At 31.3% G+C, this 22,217-nt stretch overlaps 1 protein-coding gene across 1 annotated transcript in view; it reads right to left on the minus strand.

The window, feature by feature from the left end:
- LOC129218957 (carbonic anhydrase-related protein 10-like) overlaps positions 1-22,217 on the minus strand; it is a 683,644-nt gene that overhangs the window by 10,675 nt on the left and 650,752 nt on the right. Inside the window, exon 4 of the mRNA XM_054853277.1 lies at positions 7,025-7,219. Within this exon, the coding sequence (XP_054709252.1) occupies positions 7,025-7,219 (195 nt within the window). The remainder of the gene's footprint in view (positions 1-7,024; positions 7,220-22,217) is intronic.

The raw sequence follows: 22,217 nt of genomic DNA on the forward strand, positions 1-22,217 counted from the left end.
GCTCTGAAAATATTCAATAATTTCTGACTTTAATCCTTTGTGCTTTTTCACGGCTTACTAGAAATGAGACGGAACATTTTTATCGATACAATTTTCGCTGCTTTAAAAATAGTTATAATCTATTATTAAACGAAAAATATCTCTGTGTCTTGGAGTTAGTCCTACTACTCAAAAAACTGCTAACACTCAACTGAAAAAAAAAACATATACGCATGCAGAATGCAAAATTTTAACACTAGACAAAAGGGATTTGCTCTAGTTGAACTTACACTAGCAGTTATTTTAATGCTCCTTCTCCGAGCTCAACTTCTCACAGCCTACATAATCGCATTAGTATAGAAAATCTCGTTTATGCTCAGTCTCGCTTTTAGTATTTGGAAAACCCTGAAGATAGTTTCGGAACAGAATACCAATGAAGACAAGGCAGAGGAAAAATCTGATGAAATCTCTATTGTACAATTTGATGGTGTCTTTTGTTCTTCATATCTATATCACCTTTCAGCCTCGTCTCTGTTCTTTTAAGAATATGAAGAGTAATACCTTTTACGCGTGAATGGAGCAGAGAATTGCAAAGAGTGGAAGATTATGGGATTAAAAATACAAAAATAAGCTCTACGTTTCGAGGGGAGGACATTTCCTTGGCTCTTAATTATTTTTCTTCCATGTGTTAATTTTCATTATATATATATATATATATATATATATTAGGGTGTGTCTTATAATGCACTTTTTAAAAAAGTTTTGAATTTCTTATGGGGCACCCCTTTAATTGCTTCCTTTTGATGAAAAAATACACACATAAAAGTTTCATAGAATTTGAACATAATTTAGGGGGTGCTACCAGTGACTAAAATTACATTCATTGTGAAAAAAATGGTGTAAAAATCAACTCTTGACATATTTTTAATCAACATGAAATTAGGTTGGTTGGGTTTAACATAACACAAATACCTATTTCTTATATATACCAGATAATAATAAGCATTTCATGGTTGTCATTTTATGTAATAATGTCATAAAAGCATTTGAAAGTTCGGTAATGCCATTCATATCACAGGTTTACACTTTCGGTCTAATATAATGACCAATATTGTAATTTTTCTCTTTGTTACTTCCATGTGACAATACAAACTTTCCACTGATTGCTACTTATTATCCAGACTAAATAAATAAATTTAAAAAAAAATAAATAAATAAATACAAAGAGAGAGAGTTGACAAATTTTGCAGCAGTGGTAGCACCCTCTAAATATTATTCAATTTTTATTTTTTATATATGAGATTTTTTTTTTCATCCAAAGGAACAAAATGAGAGGGTGCCTCATGAAAAAATAACACCTTTAAAAATAAGACGCACCCTAATATATATATATATATATATATATATATATATATATATATATATATATATATATATATATATATATATATATATATATATATATATATATAATATATATATATATGTGTGTGTGTGTGTGTGTGTGTGTGTTTACCTATATTAATTAATCTCTTTCTTATACTTATTTTCACCCCAATTTTACGAATAGCATTTTTTGTGAACTTTAAACAGCAACCTCTTGACAACGATATTACTTTGTTGGTTAATCAATTTTTTTGATGTTAGACAGCACCAAAAATTTAAAATATCAATTGATTTAGTCACTTCTGTAAACTTTAGTATAAAATCTTATAGTAAAGAAGTTGAAATCTTAATAGAAATTTCTGACTTTTTATTATAAGACACTATTAAAAATGCTTGTTTAATCATTTAATCATTCGCCTTGTAGTACTGCAAATATTGATCTTTATGCCTAAAAAGACGATAGGGGCCACAGTGGCCCCTAAGCTTTTTTACAGCTAAATTTTTTTTTCTTCCTCCTAATTGTTGTAGCAAAAAAAAAAAAGCCATTCACTCTAGTTTAACCGGCAACTTCATCTCTATGCAGCCAGTTGGATACCCAAATGCTATAAGTTTTTATTTAATCGTGAAAGAAGGTGCATCGGGCATGTGTCGGGCAAAAAATATTGAATTCCAAGAAAGTTTTTTAAAAAAGATGAATTTCGTCTTTTGAATCAAACATAAACAAAAATTTTATTTTGCAAATTCAAAAGAAAAATTGCTGCTGCCCGCCAACGCCTAAATTAGCTCATTTAACGCTTCTTGTCTTCAACATTTTTGAACATATGAGGATTGCAGAGCTGAGAATACAATTTCCCACACTAATAACGTCAGTAAGTAAATATGCTTTGAATCATTTTATAAATCAAAGCAATCTTAATAGATTAGTAGAAAACTAAAACTAATATTGTAAATAGTGTGCGAGTTAAGAATGGTGGTGGACATATTAGTTTTTACCTTTGATTGAAGTATTATTGTTTCTAAAATGGAAATAAAACAAATCAATTGGTTCAAATACAAGAAGAAAAACTTACAGATAACTGATCAGAGAGATAAAATATTTGAGATCAGAAATAATTGTCGTTTTGACATCTGAACATATTTTGTTTATTTTTGCGGTTGACAAAATATTTGAGAAGCTTTTGCTAATTACGACCGAACTGCTTAATAAAATATGCGGTATATGGAACTCTTCTATGTAGAAGCATAAAAACAGTTTTCGAGGATGATACCCTTTGCTCTGTTTATACGCCAAGCTTAAAGCATTTAATTAATTCAAACAAAATATAGAAAAATAATTATTCTTTACGTTTTCCTAAGATTTCTAAAAAAATAATAACTTTCAACTTAATAAGCTTAACTGCAAAACAAAAATGAAACATTGAAATACAAATTATTTCCTTTCTAAATAAAGAAAAATTTTCATATGCAAATTGTTTTGTGTAAAATCTGAGGTTTTAATAAATAAGTGAAAATATTTGAAGCTGTATCTACAAAATGGAAACATTTACAAGAATCAATATTCTGCTACTTAAAAATGGAAACTTAAGCTGAAGTTTAACTTCCTATTGTAATTTTTTTTTTCAAATTACATGTTTTAAACTTAAAAATTTAGTTGTAATCACATACATCACTGTTGATTCTTAATGCTTTGCAATCTTTTTAAAGATATAATTTTGATTTAATAATGCATTTTCCTTTGAGAAGACATAACTATAAACTGTCCTAACGCAACTGGAATATAAAGAAAGATTCGTAGTAACTTGTATGTTATTCCAAAATAGAAATGGAGCTAGTGGGCTTAACAATTGCATTAAATGACAAGCAAGCCATTACGTGGTCTTGGGTGAGCCATTAAGCTAAATTATAACTGAGTCGCCAATTTTGGTAACGTAGGGTACAAAAATATCTCATCTTGAGATGCTACTTTTAAGAGCAATTCCTCCTTTTCTAAAAAGAACGAGAACTCGGTTAAATGTTCCTGAACGACATTTCAAGAAATATGCATTACAATTGTGTTTGTAACAATAACATTGACAATTTAATTTAAAAAATACTATTGATACTCTAAAAGTTTTTGAGACAAGACTTTTGTATATTTTAACCGCTATTTCTTTCTTTGTATATCAGGCAACAATTAAGTAAGAGAAATAAATTGCAGTTATTACAAATATCGTGTCACAAAGTATTTTTGAATATATAGTTTATGCTATCATGTATTATATTGCTATGTGTATTATTTTAAGCTAAAAACACACAAATGCAAAGTAAAAATTAAAAGGTAATACATATCCTATTGGTGAAAGAAAATTTGTAAAAAAAGTTACCTCTTTCAAAAATGTGATAATTATTTAATTATGTATGAGAAATAAAATGACTCAATGCAATAAATAATTTATAAGAGAAAAAACTAAAAGATTTAACATTTGCAAGCAACCATTTTGAAGCTAACTAAGTAAGGACTTCATCTGGGTAAAAAATTGAGATTAACAGCATCCAATATAACGGGGAAAAGAGGACAAATGAAAGCATACGTATAACCAAAGACAGCCGATAATCATAATATCAGACGAGGGACGAAAAAGGTGCAGGCACAATTACACTCGGGGAATGACGTCAAAGAATGAAAATCCCGAAATTAAATATTTCTAAACAGCGGGTAACGAAAAGGTGCTGACACAAAAAATCCCTAAAATTCAGGTCAGAAACAACTAACCAACTTTAAATTTAATATATTTCTAAAAATGTGTAATTTATTTTTCCCCTTTATTCTTGTGTGTTTAGCACTATAGCAAGGAACTACGCTCTAATCTTAAAATTAGTTAGCATAACAAATCAGATAGGGGGGTAAATTGGGGCTGCGAATAAAAGTGATTATGCTGAGAGGTACCATAACTTAATCAACACTTAGTTATGCATGGTTAATGTTTTTTTTTGAAGTGTGGATTGTTGTAAAACTGTGATTATGCAGTTCTAATTAATTGAAAAACTATTGCTCATGATGTTAGAACTTAGAATTTACTCACTTTTAAATTACAAGATCCCTAAATTCTTTCTTTTATGTAACTTTAAATCCCAATTTACCTTTTTCCTAGTAGAAGGTAATTTGGATTATCTTAAATTTGGAATTTCTGAACATAATTTTAAGTATCATGAAATTGAGGAGTTTTATGGGTTACTCGTTGCTGTTATACTATAACATTATTTTTTGACAGCATTTTTTTTTTTTTTTGCCGGATAACAGAGAGTCTCGCGAGTCCCATTTAATCTGAGATCATGTTTGATTTTTATGGGCCGAATGTAGACGTTTATTTTTTTTAGACATTGTTCTTCGTAAACATGGACTTATTCTTTCCCTTGATTCTCTTATTCAGTTTACTTTAGAATTTGAATCTGGCAATTTTTTTATTTATTTATTTATTTATTTATTTTGATATTTCTGTTACTCGTGTAAATAACTCTTACGTCACCACTGTGTTTCTCTAACATTTTGTCTGTTATTTTTTAATCGCAAATATTCTTCTTCTAATCGCAAACAAAAATAAACACCTTTTAGAACTTTTATCTTCAGCGTTTTAAGGAATCGTTGCTTTTCTGAATAAATTTCTTTCAAATTAGGTTATTTGAGATGTGGACTGGAGATGTTCTACTGGTCTAATTGATTCACTCTACAAATATTTCAAACATACTGCCATTAAAAAGAAACTTAGCGTTTTGATTTGTTCTTGTAACAGCATTTTATCGCCGTTTCTTTTCTGAAAAATTACGTTAAAAGTCAAATTTCTTTACAAAAATTAACTTATGCATTGTTTTCACTCCCGTTAGCAAATTAAAATTTTTGCGCCTAAGGTACTCCGCTGAGGGGAGGACGATCATTACTGGTATTTGTCGACAGTCTTACTTGTGAACGGTTTTTATCTTATGTAAGATCATACCAAGAGTGATTTTAATCTTCGTTTGAAAGCAAATTGAATGTAATTAAAAAAACCCGCGATTTAAAACGATCTTCTACTGCTGTGCACCAATGGAATTAATGTCTTTGAATTTGTTTTTCTGCGAAGTGGATTCAAACTTTCGCCACTTTTTGTACAGTTCTGGCCAAATTATTAGACTAAGACTGTTTTAAAAGCAAATTCTTTATTGATTACATAACTATAGACACATTAACGAACAGTGAAATAATTATCTAATATTTAGTATGCATTCCTTGTTCTTGATGAGCATTTTAAGTCTTTTTGGCATACTTTTCACAAGGTTTACACCATTTCTTAACTTTTTAAAAAAGGCGATAAAAATTGTTTATACTCACTATTATATATACTCACATACACATACTCACTAATTACCTAAAACTAACTTTAAATATAACAGAACACACTAATAAAAAGAACTAGTGAACTGTTTAAGCTGATTGAGGTTATGTTCCTGGTAGGTAGATAAACAAAGAACATAAACAAAGCAGACAGTGCTGCCACCTGCAAAAATTAAACTCTGCTAAAATAACGTAATAATCAGTGTACAGTAAAACAGTAAAATAAATAGTATTTTAATGCAAATAGTGTACAAAAAACAAAAAAAAACTTTTTAGTTTAATAATTTGGCCAGCTCTGTAAAATGAATTTTTTAGCTATCACCTCATTTGAAAGAAGTTCTTTCGTCAGTGACAAGTGAAGAACCCTTATGTTCCCCTACTGTTTCAAAATCTTTCTTTAAGGGCCTTCTATTCTTTGAAGTCATTCCTTAAGTGCAGTCGATCTTGTGTCTTTTGCCACAATTTAGATGACCCAAGTTCAGCGACTTCGGACTTGCTGTGAGTATTTTTATTCCGTCTTGCCTTGCTTCGGTTGTAGTGGACCTCTTTCTTTTTATCTACTGATGAAGAACTATCCTTGTTAGCCGCAAAATGGCTGTTTGAACATTTAAAGTCACTATATATATGTTTCTCTTTTTTTGTACTTTTAATAAAGTAATGATATTTTCCTTCTTGTATTTTGCTTTTTAGATTTTATATTTTAGCTTCTTTGTTTTTTCGCAATCCGTTTATGTAGATGAAGTAGGATATTAGGAGCAGATTTAAGTGATCGGAATCTATTCAACTCGTTGAGCATAATTTTTTGTACAAATAAACGAGAGAAGCGCCTCTAGATCTTATTAATATTACTAGAAATAATGGGTTTTGTATTTTGTTTCCAGGATTGTTAAGAAGGAAATAAATTCTGTTAAAAGTTGTATTACTTCATTTCAAATATGATTTTTCGAGATCAATTGCTTATTCATATTTAGTTTAGTTTTATTTGAAGTGCAAATGATCGGTGCATACAATGTGCATTGTGAATTTTACAATGATGTATTTTTTTATTCTTTCTAATATAGGTTATCACATTTTCCTTTTTTAAAAATGTTTTCTGATCAATTTATATTTTTAAAGCATTAAAGAAATGAAGCGTGCTATAATCTACTTAACAAAAAAAAAAAATGTTTAATTAGAGAGTTTTTGTCGGTGTTACCATTAAAATAATTATTAGACTTTTTTTTTAACTTGCATTTAGTGCCAGTAAAAAAATATATCAAACACACAACTGAACTTTATATTTTTTGATGTAATTAATCAATTTGTTTTTACCTCTCCTGGAAAATTACTACCAGACACAGTATGTTCAGATCCTCTGTCGTCTGTGCGTCCATAATGCAAATGTAGCTCATGAAATCTGTATTTGTACGATAAAGGTCCACCACTGATATTGATTGGCATGCTTGGATGCAAATTGGAAACTCGAAAAGCAACACTGTGTCCCGTGTTCGACAACACTCCACTCACCTAAAATAAAGGCGAAAATGATAAGTAAATATACACATTTTTCAAAAGCAACAAAATATATCAATGATAATTTCTACTGAACGTATGCTTGGTGAATAGGTCACTTCTTTGACTGGTACGTTTAGTTGACACAGAGCGAAAGCATCTAATTGACAAACGAGCTCATCGAAAAACACGATCAGATGGCAGAAATATGCTTTAGGAGTATGTTTGATATTACAAGATAATTTGGGTTAAAAACAAAAATACCGAGAGATGCATGTTTATCTCCTAAACATTAAACAATGATTAAACAAGATAACGATCTAGCGTGACTCCTGGTGAAATGCGAATTAAAAAAATGACGCGAAAAATGTGACAAAATGTGAATTTGAAGAAATGAGGATAAGTGAGGATAAATTCATCAAAATGTAACAAAAACAATCTACATTATAAATTTTAAATAACTACTATTTACCATTTTCTTCTGAAAGTTGCAAGTGAGAAAAAAAATGGACTTAGAACCTTACTCAAGATTTCAGCTAATGTACAAAATATCAAAAAACTTACCAATTTATTAATTTGCATTTTCATATATTTTAGATTTTAATTAAAAAATCCTATACACATTCCCACACTTTCCAATGCAAATAGTCTCAAAAGTTTTCAGAAGTAATTTTGAATTTTCTTCCAAGCTATTGTTAATAATACAGATTACATATTGACAATATATGTTTTCGTTTTCTTTTTGAAAAACTATTTTCAATTAGGTAACTGGCATACTAAAATTTTAATAATACGAATATCTTTGCAAATGTGGACATTAAAATGAATGAAATTGCTAGTTGCCACAAAGGTGAAACTATTTACTAATATTAATATGCTTAAAAACTAAATAAGCTATTATTTAATGAATAAAATAAATTATATTCTTATCATTTTATGGATTGGATGACTGAAGCAGATATTTTGTTATTCAGATAAATATCGCAAGTCTTTCAGAATTGAACATGCATTACTTTTCTTTAAAAAATGCAGAGTACATGAATTTTGGTCGACCTAAATCTAATTGAAAGCAAAACATTTTGTCGCAAGTTTTAATATTTCCCGTAATCTGGGGAATAGTTCTGAGAAAAAATCATGTGACAATACTTTTTGGGGATGTTAATCATCGCTTATTATGAAAAGCTTAATATGACCACTAATAAATCTTTTTCGACTGTTGCTGGATCAGTTTCTACAAATTACCTCAAAGAAGTCATTTCTAAATTCTTTCAAATTTAGTATTTCGAAGAGATCATGTAGAATACTTTGCTCTGTCATTACCCGATGCGTTAAATCCGGTTATGCCGTAAAGCACATCACAAGGCGTACTTTTATCATCTCCGTTGATTACATATTAACGGACAGAAAAATAAATATTTGCAGAACGTAATATGCGGCGGATAAAAGGGTTAAAACAACATTACTTTTCCCAAGCATTATTAGATTTCCTAGCTTGAAAAGCGTTTAGGGCCTAATTATTCAACAGATGAGTGAACACGATTTATTTAATGAAACCTCTGCTTGTTTTGAAAGAATATTTTCTAGATACAAGTTAAGCTTTTCTTTTTAAAGTAAGCTCGGAGTATTGTTATTAAGCCACGTATTTATTTTCCGGGATCTGCAGATAAAAACGACATGCATACTGCTACATTTGACTCCTTTAACAATGCCACTGCAATTAACCGTGTAATAACTACACTGGGGCATAATACGACTTCCGAGTTCAAGTTCATTTCGTAAGTTATCGAATGTAAAATCATTTTATAAAGATTCAACTGAATTCTATCATCTTTTTTTGAAGTTTAGATGGTAAAAAAGCAAAACTAAAACCAATTTAAAGTATTCAACACGCTCAGAACCATCAGCTCTAAAGTTGAACAGTAAAGCAGCAGTGGTTTAAAAAAATAAAAACTCAATGTACAGTACTTGCAGAAAAAAAAACACATTTATTTTTATTTGCAATAATTAAGGTTCATATGTCTCTATAGCATAAAAAAAGTTTACATATACGTATAATTTTAGTTTTGCATTTTAACCATTTTAACTGAAAAAAAAATAAAATAAACGATGTAATTCAGCTGTTAGTTATCATTCATTTGTTGAATTACTTATTAATTTAACAGCAGAAAGTTTTTTGTGTAATAAACTTCATACTACCAACGCGATTTAAAATGATTTTAAAGAATATTTGATTTAGTTTAGGGGAGACCGGGGCAGTTGGCGATCTTTCTAAACTTAATTTTTTTAAAGGTTGTAAATAAAGTAGAAAATGTTTCTTATATTGCTCGAACAATCTTTATGGTATCAGCAATAAAGTCGTATTTCAGCTTTGACAGTACTATGTTTTGTCCTTTTTTTACATACTTTTTTCTGAACCTTCGCAGAGTTCGCACACTTGCCCCGTCACGGGGTAAGTTGGCGAGCCGTGTGGGGTAAGTTAGCGAATTGAGAAAAACTCATAAAAGAAACAGAAAATTTCACATAAAACCTCAATGATGCTTTAAATAAGCAACTAAAACTTACCAGTGAATGAAAAAAAGCGAAGCTAGTATTGTAATTGCTTTACTATTAGGTATGTTACACCATATAAAAGGTTTAACTGATTTTAGAAGTAAGTGTTGAAAAATACAAACATTATTTGAAATGAACTATTGTATTTGCCTCCGTTCTTCTTTTTTATGTTTCTTTTGGGTTTACATTCCTTGTTTTCATAGATCCAGAGATTTCTTGTATGAGTTAGGACCTTTTTGTGATGATTTGCGTTTTTCTGCTAAGATTATATTTTCCTCAAGAGCTTTTTTGACTGGAGTATTAAAGAGTATTGCTGTAGACCTCTTTCGTTTCCATCCTGTTTTTGATCTGGCCTTCTCCACATTTAGGATAAGGTTGTATATGATCTGAAGTAATGCTCATAGACGTATGTAGGTTTAGCTGAGACATAGCGCTATTCTCAGTAAGACACTCTAAGTCTGAATTATTGAATGAAGTAGCAACTGAATCTGCTCTAGAACACTTAGTCTTATTACTTTCTTCCAACATGGTTGCCTGCTGGGACAAATAGATTCACTCATAGATCCAGTAGATTGGGAGTCTGACCGATCAGTGATATAACTTGGCATGAAGTCACAGTCTTGAAAAATGCTTGAATTGCAGGGAAACACACCAGTTCTTTTAGAACCAGTCATAATAATTTTTGGGCTTGCTTCTTGTGAAAAAGCAACTGCTAACACCGTTGGTACGTCGTAAATAGTCATTGGCTTTCTTGGATTATTCAACATCCAAGAAACGCAGGCGGAATTAACATATTTTTTTTTCAATGGGCCATGAAGACTCTTATCAAGAGGCAGCAACTTTTGGCTATAATGTGGTGGGAAAGAGAGTTGTGTTATTATTATTTTCACAGTAGTGTAGTAGTTTCCTTACAAAAATCAGGCCCTTCTATTGAAGTGGTAGTTATAAATGTCTTGTAAGAGAATGAGAGGTGTTTTTTTTTTTTTTTAACATCTAGTGTTTTTAGTAAAATCCTTTAAGAAATCTCCAAACGTTTCAGCTGTCATCCACCCACCAGTGAATGCACCATACACGCCGCTTTACATCTGGTGCGGTTTTTCCATTCTTGTTTTTTCTCTTCTATTTTCTCATTTCCGGAATGAAGAACACATATGTTGGCAGTTGTATAAGCATGTCTATAAGAAATGATAAGCTCAAGAGAATAATGTAACTAATGCAATTATTTCATTCAATTGACAATTTACGGAATTTAATTAATGTTTCGACTCTAAGACACCACTCTCTTCCACCACTTCAAAATTTTCGGTTACATGTTTAGTAATGACTGAAGCATGCAAATGCTTGCAATTTACTTCTTGAACTACTGAAAATATACTGAATGCAACTAAAATAATGTTCATTTGTTCTGAAATACATAATTAATAAATTAATAAAAAATATAAATGAAGCACTTATTTTAAATTTATTAATAGCATAAAAACGATACATCAAACATTAGTTAAGATTAAGGCACATCATTCTGATTTATTGAACACTATCTTACTCTTGCAATTTAATATTCACAAACACATCATTGCAAACTGGAAAGCCAGTTAAATTGTTGCTCTACAAGAGGGAAATTAATCTGCATTTCCATCGGATTTATTCAACCTTTTAATGGAACAACAACGTGTTTGCGTATTGCATGTTAGTGACAACTTGAATATCGTGAATAGGATGGTTTGAATTGTTAATAGGTATCAAAAGGACATTGTTCGTTAAACAGTACAAGTTATTTGGAAGCAGTTCTGTACTGTTTAATATAACCAATGCACTTAATAAATCAATTTACTCACTTTTGAGTCTCAATAGAAAGTCTTATACAATAAAAGTGACAGATAAATATTAAAACATTGATAAACATATCATATTCTTAAAGCTAAGCTTCTTAGGGGCCATTTATTATTTACGTAAGGGTCCCTAAAAAATATCTTCATACTTTTACTTTGGGGAGGGGGGGAGGGAGTCAAACCCATTCTTACGCAATATTTTTCAAGTAGATTTTTTTTTTTTAGAAATTGCACAGGGGTTTGACAGGGATCATATTTCATTCGCGTCTGGAAGGTAAAGAAAACGTATTAGGATCATCTACTTTTTTCTTGTTTTAGAAAAAATAAATAGTGTAAAATAATAAAAGAATCGCACTATGTATGCATTATTTTTGATTAGCATCGCATCATATTTTTAGAAAAGACACTTTTAATTTTTACACCAAAAAGTTTTTAAAAGTGACTTAATGATAGTGAATTTAATAACGATTCCAGTGATGTAAGATTCGTTACTTTATTACTAGGAAAAACAAAAGGGAATCTTACGTAAAAATAGGGGAAATATGTTTGAAAAAAACTTACAAACCCTTACATGGGGGTAGGGGGGGGGGTCAAAATTGCCAAAATCATCCTCACGTAATTAATGAATGGCTCCTCCGGTCGCACATTTACTCTAGCTACGTACGTAAAAAAAAGGAACATAAAAAAGTGTATCACTTGCTACTTTTGACGCACCATGCAAAGAGCTTTGTTTATATAACATCGTTCAACAGTTCATCTAAAGCGAAGTCTGCGTCTTGCAATCGGCTAGTGCAATCGGCTGTTAACATAAAGGTTGCTGGCTCAAGCACACCTATGTGTTTCAATTTTTTTTAATTCTTTTATTTTTTTAAGGGGTAGTATTACGGTAATGCCGTCATAAGCTATGCTTTTACTCAGGATTATTTAAAGGTATGTTGTATGATTGTGTAGGATATAATAAAGTGAATCGGAAACATTTAAGTTCCTGAACCTTATTCGATTTGTTGTTTCAATGTATCTTCAACATTGTAAGCTTATGTTATTTAATAACCCTTAGTTAAGGCTTTGCTTCTTTTCGGTCAATGATTGCCACCTTTTTTTTTCCTATAGAGTATATTTCTCATACGCCCATCAAACTAATTAAAAATAAGCAAATTTTAATACCGCAGAAGTTCTTTCGAAATAGAGCATGCCCTTCCCGGGAAGGGGGGGGGGGTAGTGAAGGAGGTGCAAAATAAAACAGAATAAAAATTGATTAATTTATTGCAATGAAAGAAAAAAACAGAATACAATTTTACATAATGATATATAAACATACATTAATTTGTATTTTCTTAGCTAAATTTAATCAGAATATTTATTAATTTTGAACATTAGTATTACTATTTTTATCGTTATCCATTGCTCTGTTTAAACAGTAAAAAATTGTGTTTCATAAGTGAAAAGTAGAAATTGTAGAATTTAAGCGATGTATATGAAAGAAGTAAATATTTGCATAGAAAAATTCCCAATTTATGTGCAACATAGAAGTATAACTGGAAAACATAAAGGTTGTTTTGTGGCATACATCTGTAAAAATAAGGGTTTGATGGATAAACACATGGAAGCTAAATAGTTAACTGAAAATATAACGAAAGAAATCATCATTATCTAATGATAGTTAAGTTGCGGATTTCTTTTTTTTAAGAAAAAAAAAAGTTTTGAATCAGATTTTAATTAAGGTTTAGTGTGGCTGTAAGATTAACACACTCAAAACAACGCTAAATATTACAATCAATGCAGCAAAAAAAAGCATAGGATCATAAACTTGGTGAAAAAAAGACTAGTTTTAAATTGCTTGTGCATGGTTAGACATTTTGAAGTTATTTTATTTAAATTATAGCATTGTTAATAAAATTACAACATTGACATAACGATTAATTTGTTAGCAGTTCTAAAACGACTTTCATGCATTAAAATCAATTTCGAATCGAAACCGTATTTAATTCGGATTTTTTTCAATTAAGTTCTTAATGATTTATTATTATTTTCAATTTATTTTGGTTGACATTCTAATGTTTCACTATTTCTTTCCCGTTCGTTCAAAATTAACTTTTTTTTCTATCAATTGTCGGAAGGCTAGTATGGAACCCCCTGAACCCATCACTTAGTGTTTAAACTTATGCCTTTACCCATGCGAGGGATATTGTCATTTTCTTAAAAACATTTTCATATAATGATAAATTGAATGTTTTGTCAACGTTTTGCTTTGCGTCTAAAATGTACTGAATTCGTTGCATTACAGCTGTTTAAGGATTGAATAATTTTAGTAAATTCTACTTACTTAATCACCGAACATACTGATGCAATCAATGGGCAAACAATAGCTCTCCTGCCTCTTTAACAAGTTATGCAGGCTTTGATTTCTTATTACGTATTATTTTTATTTTTTTATTTATACATATTTTTATTTATTTGTACGACAGGTTTTTTGTGCGTCGGATATTTTCATAGCTTGCAACGATAAAAGAAAATTTTATTTTCTTCTATCAAGCTTAAAAAGTTTTAAAATGCATCAAAGAAATGAAATTATAAAAGTAGTACTTTAATAAAAAGTTAGATGAAAGTATTAAGCAAATACATTTCATGAAAACAATAAGAACGTGAAAGTCTTGTTGTTACGTTCATCAAAAACGCTATGATAGCATCAAATATTGAATAAACTAAAGGAGAGTACCTCTGTTTTAAAATCTTGTCCTACGGGTAACTGCTTCTTGAGAATACTATCTAAAAGTATATGGGTCATCCATGTCAAGTGATCCAAAAGTTCAAATTTTTAGACTTTTATCTGTTTTATTATTTTATTTATCAGACTTTGATTTTTGGAAAAACCTTCTTTTTTTTCATGGATGCTTGAAAATTAAATGGACGGTAACTCAGCATCAAATATAGATAGAAAGATTTGGTTTAAAAAAAAGTAAATTGGTTGCTGTTTAATATAATATGCAACATGACTAATTTTGTAAAACAAAATCGTTTCTAAAAAAATAAAGTTAAATTTAGAATTTAAATTTCTCGGAAAACATATAATTAATTTTTAAAAAAAAAATCCCAAAACCACTGTGTGTGTTTTATCTTCATATGTACAAAATTTCAAGTTGGGATCTCAATGGGATCATATTTTTATGAATTTTTGAATAAAATTTGACTTAAGAAATATTGATATTTTCCAGATTTTATTTAGTTAAATACGAGGCTCTCTTACTGGTGATGTTCTAATGAGCAGTAATTAAACATGACTATGCTTGATATGAGCTGGGTTGAACTTGTAGATTGGTAACCCCCCCCCCCCCACACCTCCTCCATCGTCACCGCTGCACCACCACTTTTTATCTCTTTTTTTTTTTTCAAAACTGTTTTCAAAATTTGTTTTAATGTTTTCAAACTGTTTTCAAACATCAGAAGTGACGAGGCTCATAAATGGGGGAGGAGGGATCACAAACACTAAAAGTTTGGAAAATTGTAACAGACAAAAAGAACCAGGGGCTCTCCCGCCGTATGCACGCCGTATGCTCTCAAACATTTTTTAGATATATTATGTATACGATGCATACACATATTGTGTATAATGAATTTCTGGGAGTATACCCTCAGAACAATTAATGGAAACATCACTGAATAGAACTCCACTCATTTGCAGCTTTTTCTTTTTTCAGAATGTGACTACTTCACAACAGAAATTAAAAAGAAAAACAAGCAATAAAGAAAAGTAAAAACAGCTGTTCTCTATATATTGTAGAAAGTTATGCTTGGACAGACATATGATCTGATACTTTGATTTATTTGCAGTTTTGTGTGAAAAGAATGGAAAAGCATTAAAACAACATGGGGGAAATACAATTTTGCTTTGATCTTAAGGCAAGCCATTTCTTTCCTCCGTCCGAAATTGAGGGTTGGTGCTGCAGAAGGGGGTAGGGAATGAAATGAATCATAACTTTCCTTATCAGATAGTAAATTAGTTATGCACACTTTTGTTAGGTTATGATGTAAAAAGAAACACTTGTTCTGAAGGAAAAAAAAAGAAAACATATGGGGTAAAAATAATTTTCAATTCAATCCACAGGTAAAAAGTGATACTATTATAGTGTAAATCGTATGAATGGGTAGGGGGGATATACTTCGTCTTGTTTTAAAGAACATTTACCACATTTAAATAAGTTTACCATTAGTTTTGTTTTACTTTATTTTATTTTATTTTTTTACTTTTTGAAAACTAAAAAATAAATAAATAAATAAATTATAAGTGGTTGTGCCGCTGGGGGGGGGGGGGGGCTTACCAATCTACATGTTTATTCCAGTGCATTTCAAGCATAGTCATGTTTACTTACTTCTCATTTGACCATTACCAGTACGAGAATTACATATTTATCTAAATAAAATCTGAAAAATATCATTATTTCTTAAGTAAAATTTTATTCAAAAATTCCTAAAAATATGATCTCATTGAGATCCCAACTTGAAATTTTGCAAAAAAAAGATAAAATATACAAAATTGTTCGGGAGTTTAAAAAAATCATTATATGTATTCTAAGAAATTTAAATTTTAAATTAAATTTAAATTTTTTGAAATGAATTTTTTTACAAAATTAGTCATATTGCATATCACATTAAACAGCAACTAATGTACTTTAAAACGCTTTTTACCAAATCTTTCTATCTATATTTGGTCCTGAGTTATCGTCCATTTTATGTTCAAGCGACCATGAAAGAAAGAGGGTTTTTCAAAAATCAATGTCTCATGAATAAAAACGAAATCTAAAAATTTGAACTTTTGATTACCTTGAAGAGTACAATCGATGAGCCAAATTTCAAATAAATCCAAAAATGTGAATGAAAAAAAAATCTCAAATTTTGGATCACTTGACATGGAATGACGCATATCATGAAATGCAAAATATACGGTCCCTTTCTCTTCAATAAATCAGAAAAAGCAGCAGCATGAAACTATTCCAAAGCTCATTTTAAAACAATTATAATTCAGAGAAGACAATAGGAAAACTCCAAAACAGTCACAGAAAGAATGGACGTGTTTTATGTAGACAAAAGAAAGAAAAATCTCAGAAACACGACCGACGCGTACGAAACTCGAACACCAATAATTTTGATGGCCCAAAGCAAGTACTTGAGTGTCGTTATGTTAATGTCCACAAGAGTATATAAGAGCGCGGGAGGAAACAAAATGATCCAACCCAATAATAAACTGCAATCAAAATTTAAATGCCTGTTTGCTTATCGGTTGGAAGTAACTCGGCTCTTCTGTTTTTGAGCCTGAAAGGAACTCGATTTCCTTGGTGCTCATGTGAAGAAAGGAAAAAGGTTCTTTGGGAACGTCTGAGTGTGCGCTAATGGAATTGACTAAACTTGGGGAGAGTTTGAAGGAAAGAAGTAGATGAATTAAGGATGTTTTAGCGATAAGGAATGCTTTTCCCCATTTTGATCAAGATCGACTTTTTTTTTTTGTTGAACTAGCTTGAAGCGAAAGTTTTAAATTTGTTTTAGGAAATGGCTTTATTGCATAATATGTGTAATTTTGTACTAATAATTCATTGAAGAAAAAAAATGTGGGTCAGTATTTAAGTAGTTTTATATGTTTTATTTGTATTGTAGGAATGACATTTTTTTGTAACTTGCTAAGCAATACGGAAGAGTCAATTGCAGTGACTGGATACTATTGGGAACTGAATGAAATTCGGTTAATACTTGAGCACAACAACTCTTCATGGCGATTAGAACCTAGACTGTCTACATTCTTAGAGAAGTCAATAACCACTGTAATATGGGTGCTTGTTTAACAGCACAAATATTTGTTTTATATTTGCAAAAAATTATAAGTTGAATGACTCAACGAAAGTTTACATTTTAGTATCTTTTTTCACCATCTACGATCATCAATTGAAAAGTAACTTCGAGGTTTCCTTTAATAATTCACTGCTCTTGGTTTATGTTGAAATTGTAATCCTATTTGAACTAAATCTTATGAAATTCAATCATAACTTCAAATTAACAAATAATAATTTCAAACATGAATAGAAAAGTTAAAAAAAACAACCTTTTTTAAAGTCAGAACAAACAACGTAAAAAAACAACAATTGAATAAGTCTAGTATTGCTCAACATTGTTGGGATTCGAATCACTCTTTTGATTTTAACTCTTATCAGATTATCCAAAAATGCCCCAATTCATCAGATCTTGACTTTTGGGAATCCTTTCATATTTTGAGGAACAGTTCTAACTTAGTTAACGATCTTAGTTCAGTTCCATATTTTTCTAACATTTGGCTCCCATATCTTTAATACTCCCCCTTTTTTCCCACTCATTTTTATCTATCTTCCTTTGTTTATTTTTACCTTTTTGTCTTGATTGACACCCCCCCCCCCACAATTTCCTTTTTTCGAATATTTTTTGTTTCTGTTTATTTTATTTCATGTTTTTCCATTCTGCTTTTCCTTTCTTGCGGTTCACGGTAAATGACAATTTCTTTTCTTTTTGTTTAAGCTTCGGCTTAATCCTTGTCCAATTGAATTCTTTCTTTCTGGGTTCGTACCTAAGAGAAAGCTCCTGGCCTTTGCTTGCATCCCTATTGGTTCCTGATCGGTTTATAACTTTGTCATTGGTGTTTGGCTAATCCGCTGTTTTTATCTTTTAAGCTGCATGCTTATCTGCTCTTGGCTTTTGTCGGATGTCTTTTCATCCATAAGCTCATTATTTTTTGCATTGAAAAAGGCGTTCCCTGTAACGCCGAAACACGTGTCACAAATTTGTGCTTCTACTTACGTTGTTTGTTCTGACTTTACTATTCAGCACAAAGGTATTTATTTATCTTACAACCTTTTTTGTCAATTTTAATATCTGGAATTGCTTTATGATAGTGAAACAGTGTGAGAGTGTCGCACTTAAAGACTTTTTGAGTGGTCAAGTGACGTACAGGAGAATTCGATCTGCGTTTCCTTTATAGTCGGGGGGCTACGGGGGAAGAAACTGCATTTTGTGATAATGTTTGTAGACATTGTATATAGAAATATTTTAAGAAGGGGAGGCAATCCAAAATCCCCCCAAAACCCCCTGCGGCCATTTTTGGTCCAAAACCAAAAATGCCGATTAAAAAAGAAAAAAATCTATATATATATATAAAACGCTTATGCGTGGCGCAAAACGAGCCTTTATTTCTTTCTCTCCGTTGGCAACGATCTGCTTTGTTTACGATCGCTGTTTACAAATGCTGCAGACTCGCTTCTAGCGTTAGATGTCTAGCGCTAGAATTTCGATTTTTGAATGAGTGTTTTCGATCACTTGAATATAATTTAAAAAGAAAAGAGCAGTGTGCTTGGGAGTCTTTAGATGAAAGGTTTAAACGCTGATCGGTAAGAAATGCTGCCGATAGGATTAGGCGCGCAAACGCACGCCGTGTACCGCGAATTGCAAATCGAGTGAGTTCTGTAAGTGTTTTCAAACATAACTCCGGTATAATCATGCACTTTACCGGAGAATAGAGTTGAAATGACAGTGATAGTAATGAAACTGGGGAAAAATATTATTTTATTTTAAAAAAAATGCTAATAATAACACTGATACTTATCCTCGAATACCACTTATTTTATCCGATAGAAACGTGCCTTTTAAATCCAAACGTGAACAATTTCCTGTTAGATTAGCCTTCCCCTAATAACTATAAATAATGCACAGAGTCAAGCTTTTGATAATTTTTTTTTAGATTTGACAAAACCACTTTTCAATCACAGATATGTAAGGCATTCAAAAGAGTCATAGTATCTGAAAACCCAGAAATTTTCTATCGTGTATGCAGAGAAGTATTATGATTTTCCTCTTTTTTAAAAAATCCTTTGCAAAGTTAATCTTGATGTCGAAAGGTTTTTCCCTTAACCATAGTGCTTACAAAAATTAAAGTTCCCTGCTTACGAGGGCTGCAGAGTCGGAGGAAAAATGTCTTACTCTGACTACAGGAATTTTAGAGACTACGACTCCTTTACCCAAAATTAGTCTGACTCTGGCTGTGACTCCTCAAACAATGGGAGTGCTGCAAATTTTGAGAGAAAATTACTGACTCCGTCTCTTGAAATTTTAAACCTTCAACTCCGACTCCTTTACCATAAAACCAGTCCGACTCCACAGCCCAGCTATAGCTTACCACAAAAAGAAGGTGGATGACCTTAATGCAAAAACATCATTTGTAATAGGTTGTTTGTTATTATTTTGGAATAGATAGGATTAGCGAGATCATGCCTCTTAATATTTGGTGCTTTCTGGAAGATTATACCTATTACAAATGATGTTTCCCTTCAAGGTCATCCGCCTTCTTTTCGTGGTCAAGCTAAACTAACTGCAACCTGTAAATACTGAATTTTTTTTGCAACCATATTTTTTTATATACAGTGAAGCACCGCTTATACGTTTTTGAAGGGACTATAAAAAACCGTACAGATTGAAAAAATGTATAATTTGTAAAGAAAATGTATATTAGACCCTCCAGGGACAATTTAAAAAACGTATAATTGATAAAAACGAATAGAAGAGAAACGTATAAACCGTGCTTCACTGTATTATGCTATTCCACATAGACTAAATGAATTTATTGGACAATTCTCATTGCAAAACATGTCACTTAGTTTTGGAATGCATTGAAGTTAAGAACTGAACAACAATGACAAAGTAAAGTAACAAATTGAATCGTGAAGACCTGAAGAGCGAAACATTTCACATACTTTTGCAATGGCATTGATGTTAAGAACTTAGTGGCAAAGCCACAGTGGCAAAGTAAAGCAACAAATTGAATCGGGAAACCTGATTTTAGTGCTAATATGTTTTCACAAAATCATTTTGACCATCTGCTTTATTTATAGTCATTAGGAAGGCTAATCTAACAGGAAATTGTTTACGTTTGAATTTAAAAGGCATATTGCTATCGAATGAAATAAATGGTATCCGAGGTATGACAAATGTTAGCGTTATATAATAATCAATAATTTTTTTTTGCTACAATAATATTTTTCTCCAGTTTTATAATTATCAGTCTTAGGTCAACCCTTTTTCTCCAGTAAAGTGCATGATTAGTCCGTAAATGTATTCGAAAACACTTGCGGAATTCTCTCGATTTGAAGACGGTGTGCATTTGTGCACCTTAGCGTATCGGCAGCATTTCTGACCAATCGGCGTTCAGATCTTTCATCTAAAGACTCCGTAGCCCACTGCTCTCTTCTTCGTAAATTATATTCAAGTGCTCTGAAGCCCAGAGGCTCACTGGTAGCCCTTCCACGCTGCAGGTCCGGGTTCGATCTCCGGGTTGGCCATGATTGATTCAGCTGTTCATTCCTTCAGTGGGTCGATAAAATAAGTTCCAAGTATGCTTGGGAACTAAACCCCGGGGGTTCCGCGTTAGACTGACCTCTTAACCGGAACATCTGCCTAGCACTCCAGAGCCCTTGGTCAGAAGGAGTGAGATGGGTACAGTAGGCCTTGGGCCCTCATAAGCTGTCGTGCCACTGGATTTGTTTTCTTGACTTTTAAAACACTCATTCTAACATTTTTTTAAAACTAAATCACTGCTTTCAGAGAATGTCAGAAGTTGCTTGCTTTTTGCAACTGTTAGACATTTTGAAACATATATATACACATATTTTGGCAATGAACATAGTATAGTTAATGACCACGAAATGTTTTTAAGTGTGTTAACATTGTAGGGTTTTTTTTTCACTGCAATTTCTTTTGCATTCAGTAAATGTAGGAAAGAAAGATTATATTATGTTTGTAATTTTAGTACAAAAATGTTCCTTTGCATACTTCTCTCAAAAGATAATGTGATTGCAAACTTTTGCTTTATAATAATCCAATGCACGAGTTGCATGTCAAAGTAATTGTCCCCTTTTAAATGTATGAAAATCGTAAGTGTTCTGGTATTCATATTAAGAAAAGAAAAACTACCTTTTTTTTGATACAGATAAAGCTAGACCAATATTTGGTGACCGGTGAGCGAGCGTAGCGAGCTCGGATCGCGAAGCGATCCGAAGGAACTGCGTAAGCAGTTCCGGGGGTTGGCGAGCGTTAGCGAGCAGGGGGCGATAGCCCCCTAGTAGATTATAATTTTTTAAATCATTGGTTGTATCACTCCATAGATGTTAATAATATTTTTTACCGTTTAAAGCTCCATTAAACGTCTAATTTGAGAAATAATTTCACAAAAAGTGTTTTTTTTTAAATCGATATTTTGAATTATTAATTATCAGACGTGAATTTTCCACCCTCATAACATAATTACTGGTTTCTGAATTTAAAGATATATTTAATTAGAATTGAATTAAAGTGGGGTTCCAGTTATCCGAACTCCAATTGCCCGAACCGTCCAATTATACGGCCACGATGCACCTCGTTTTTTATGACTGAGCACGCATAATCGAAACAATTTCCAAAGGGTATAAGAGAATGAAGACTTGAAGGAAAATACGTGAAATTAATGTCAATATAACATAGTTCTAAAACAAAGAAATTTAAAGTTTGAATTTTAAATTTCTTCTTCTTATTACTATTGTTGCTGTTGTTAATTCTCCCTTACCCGATTGATCACTAGTAAGCTTTTACACATT

This window comes from Uloborus diversus, chromosome 3 (assembly GCF_026930045.1).
Source record: "Uloborus diversus isolate 005 chromosome 3, Udiv.v.3.1, whole genome shotgun sequence".
Classification (NCBI taxonomy): domain Eukaryota; kingdom Metazoa; phylum Arthropoda; class Arachnida; order Araneae; family Uloboridae; genus Uloborus; species Uloborus diversus.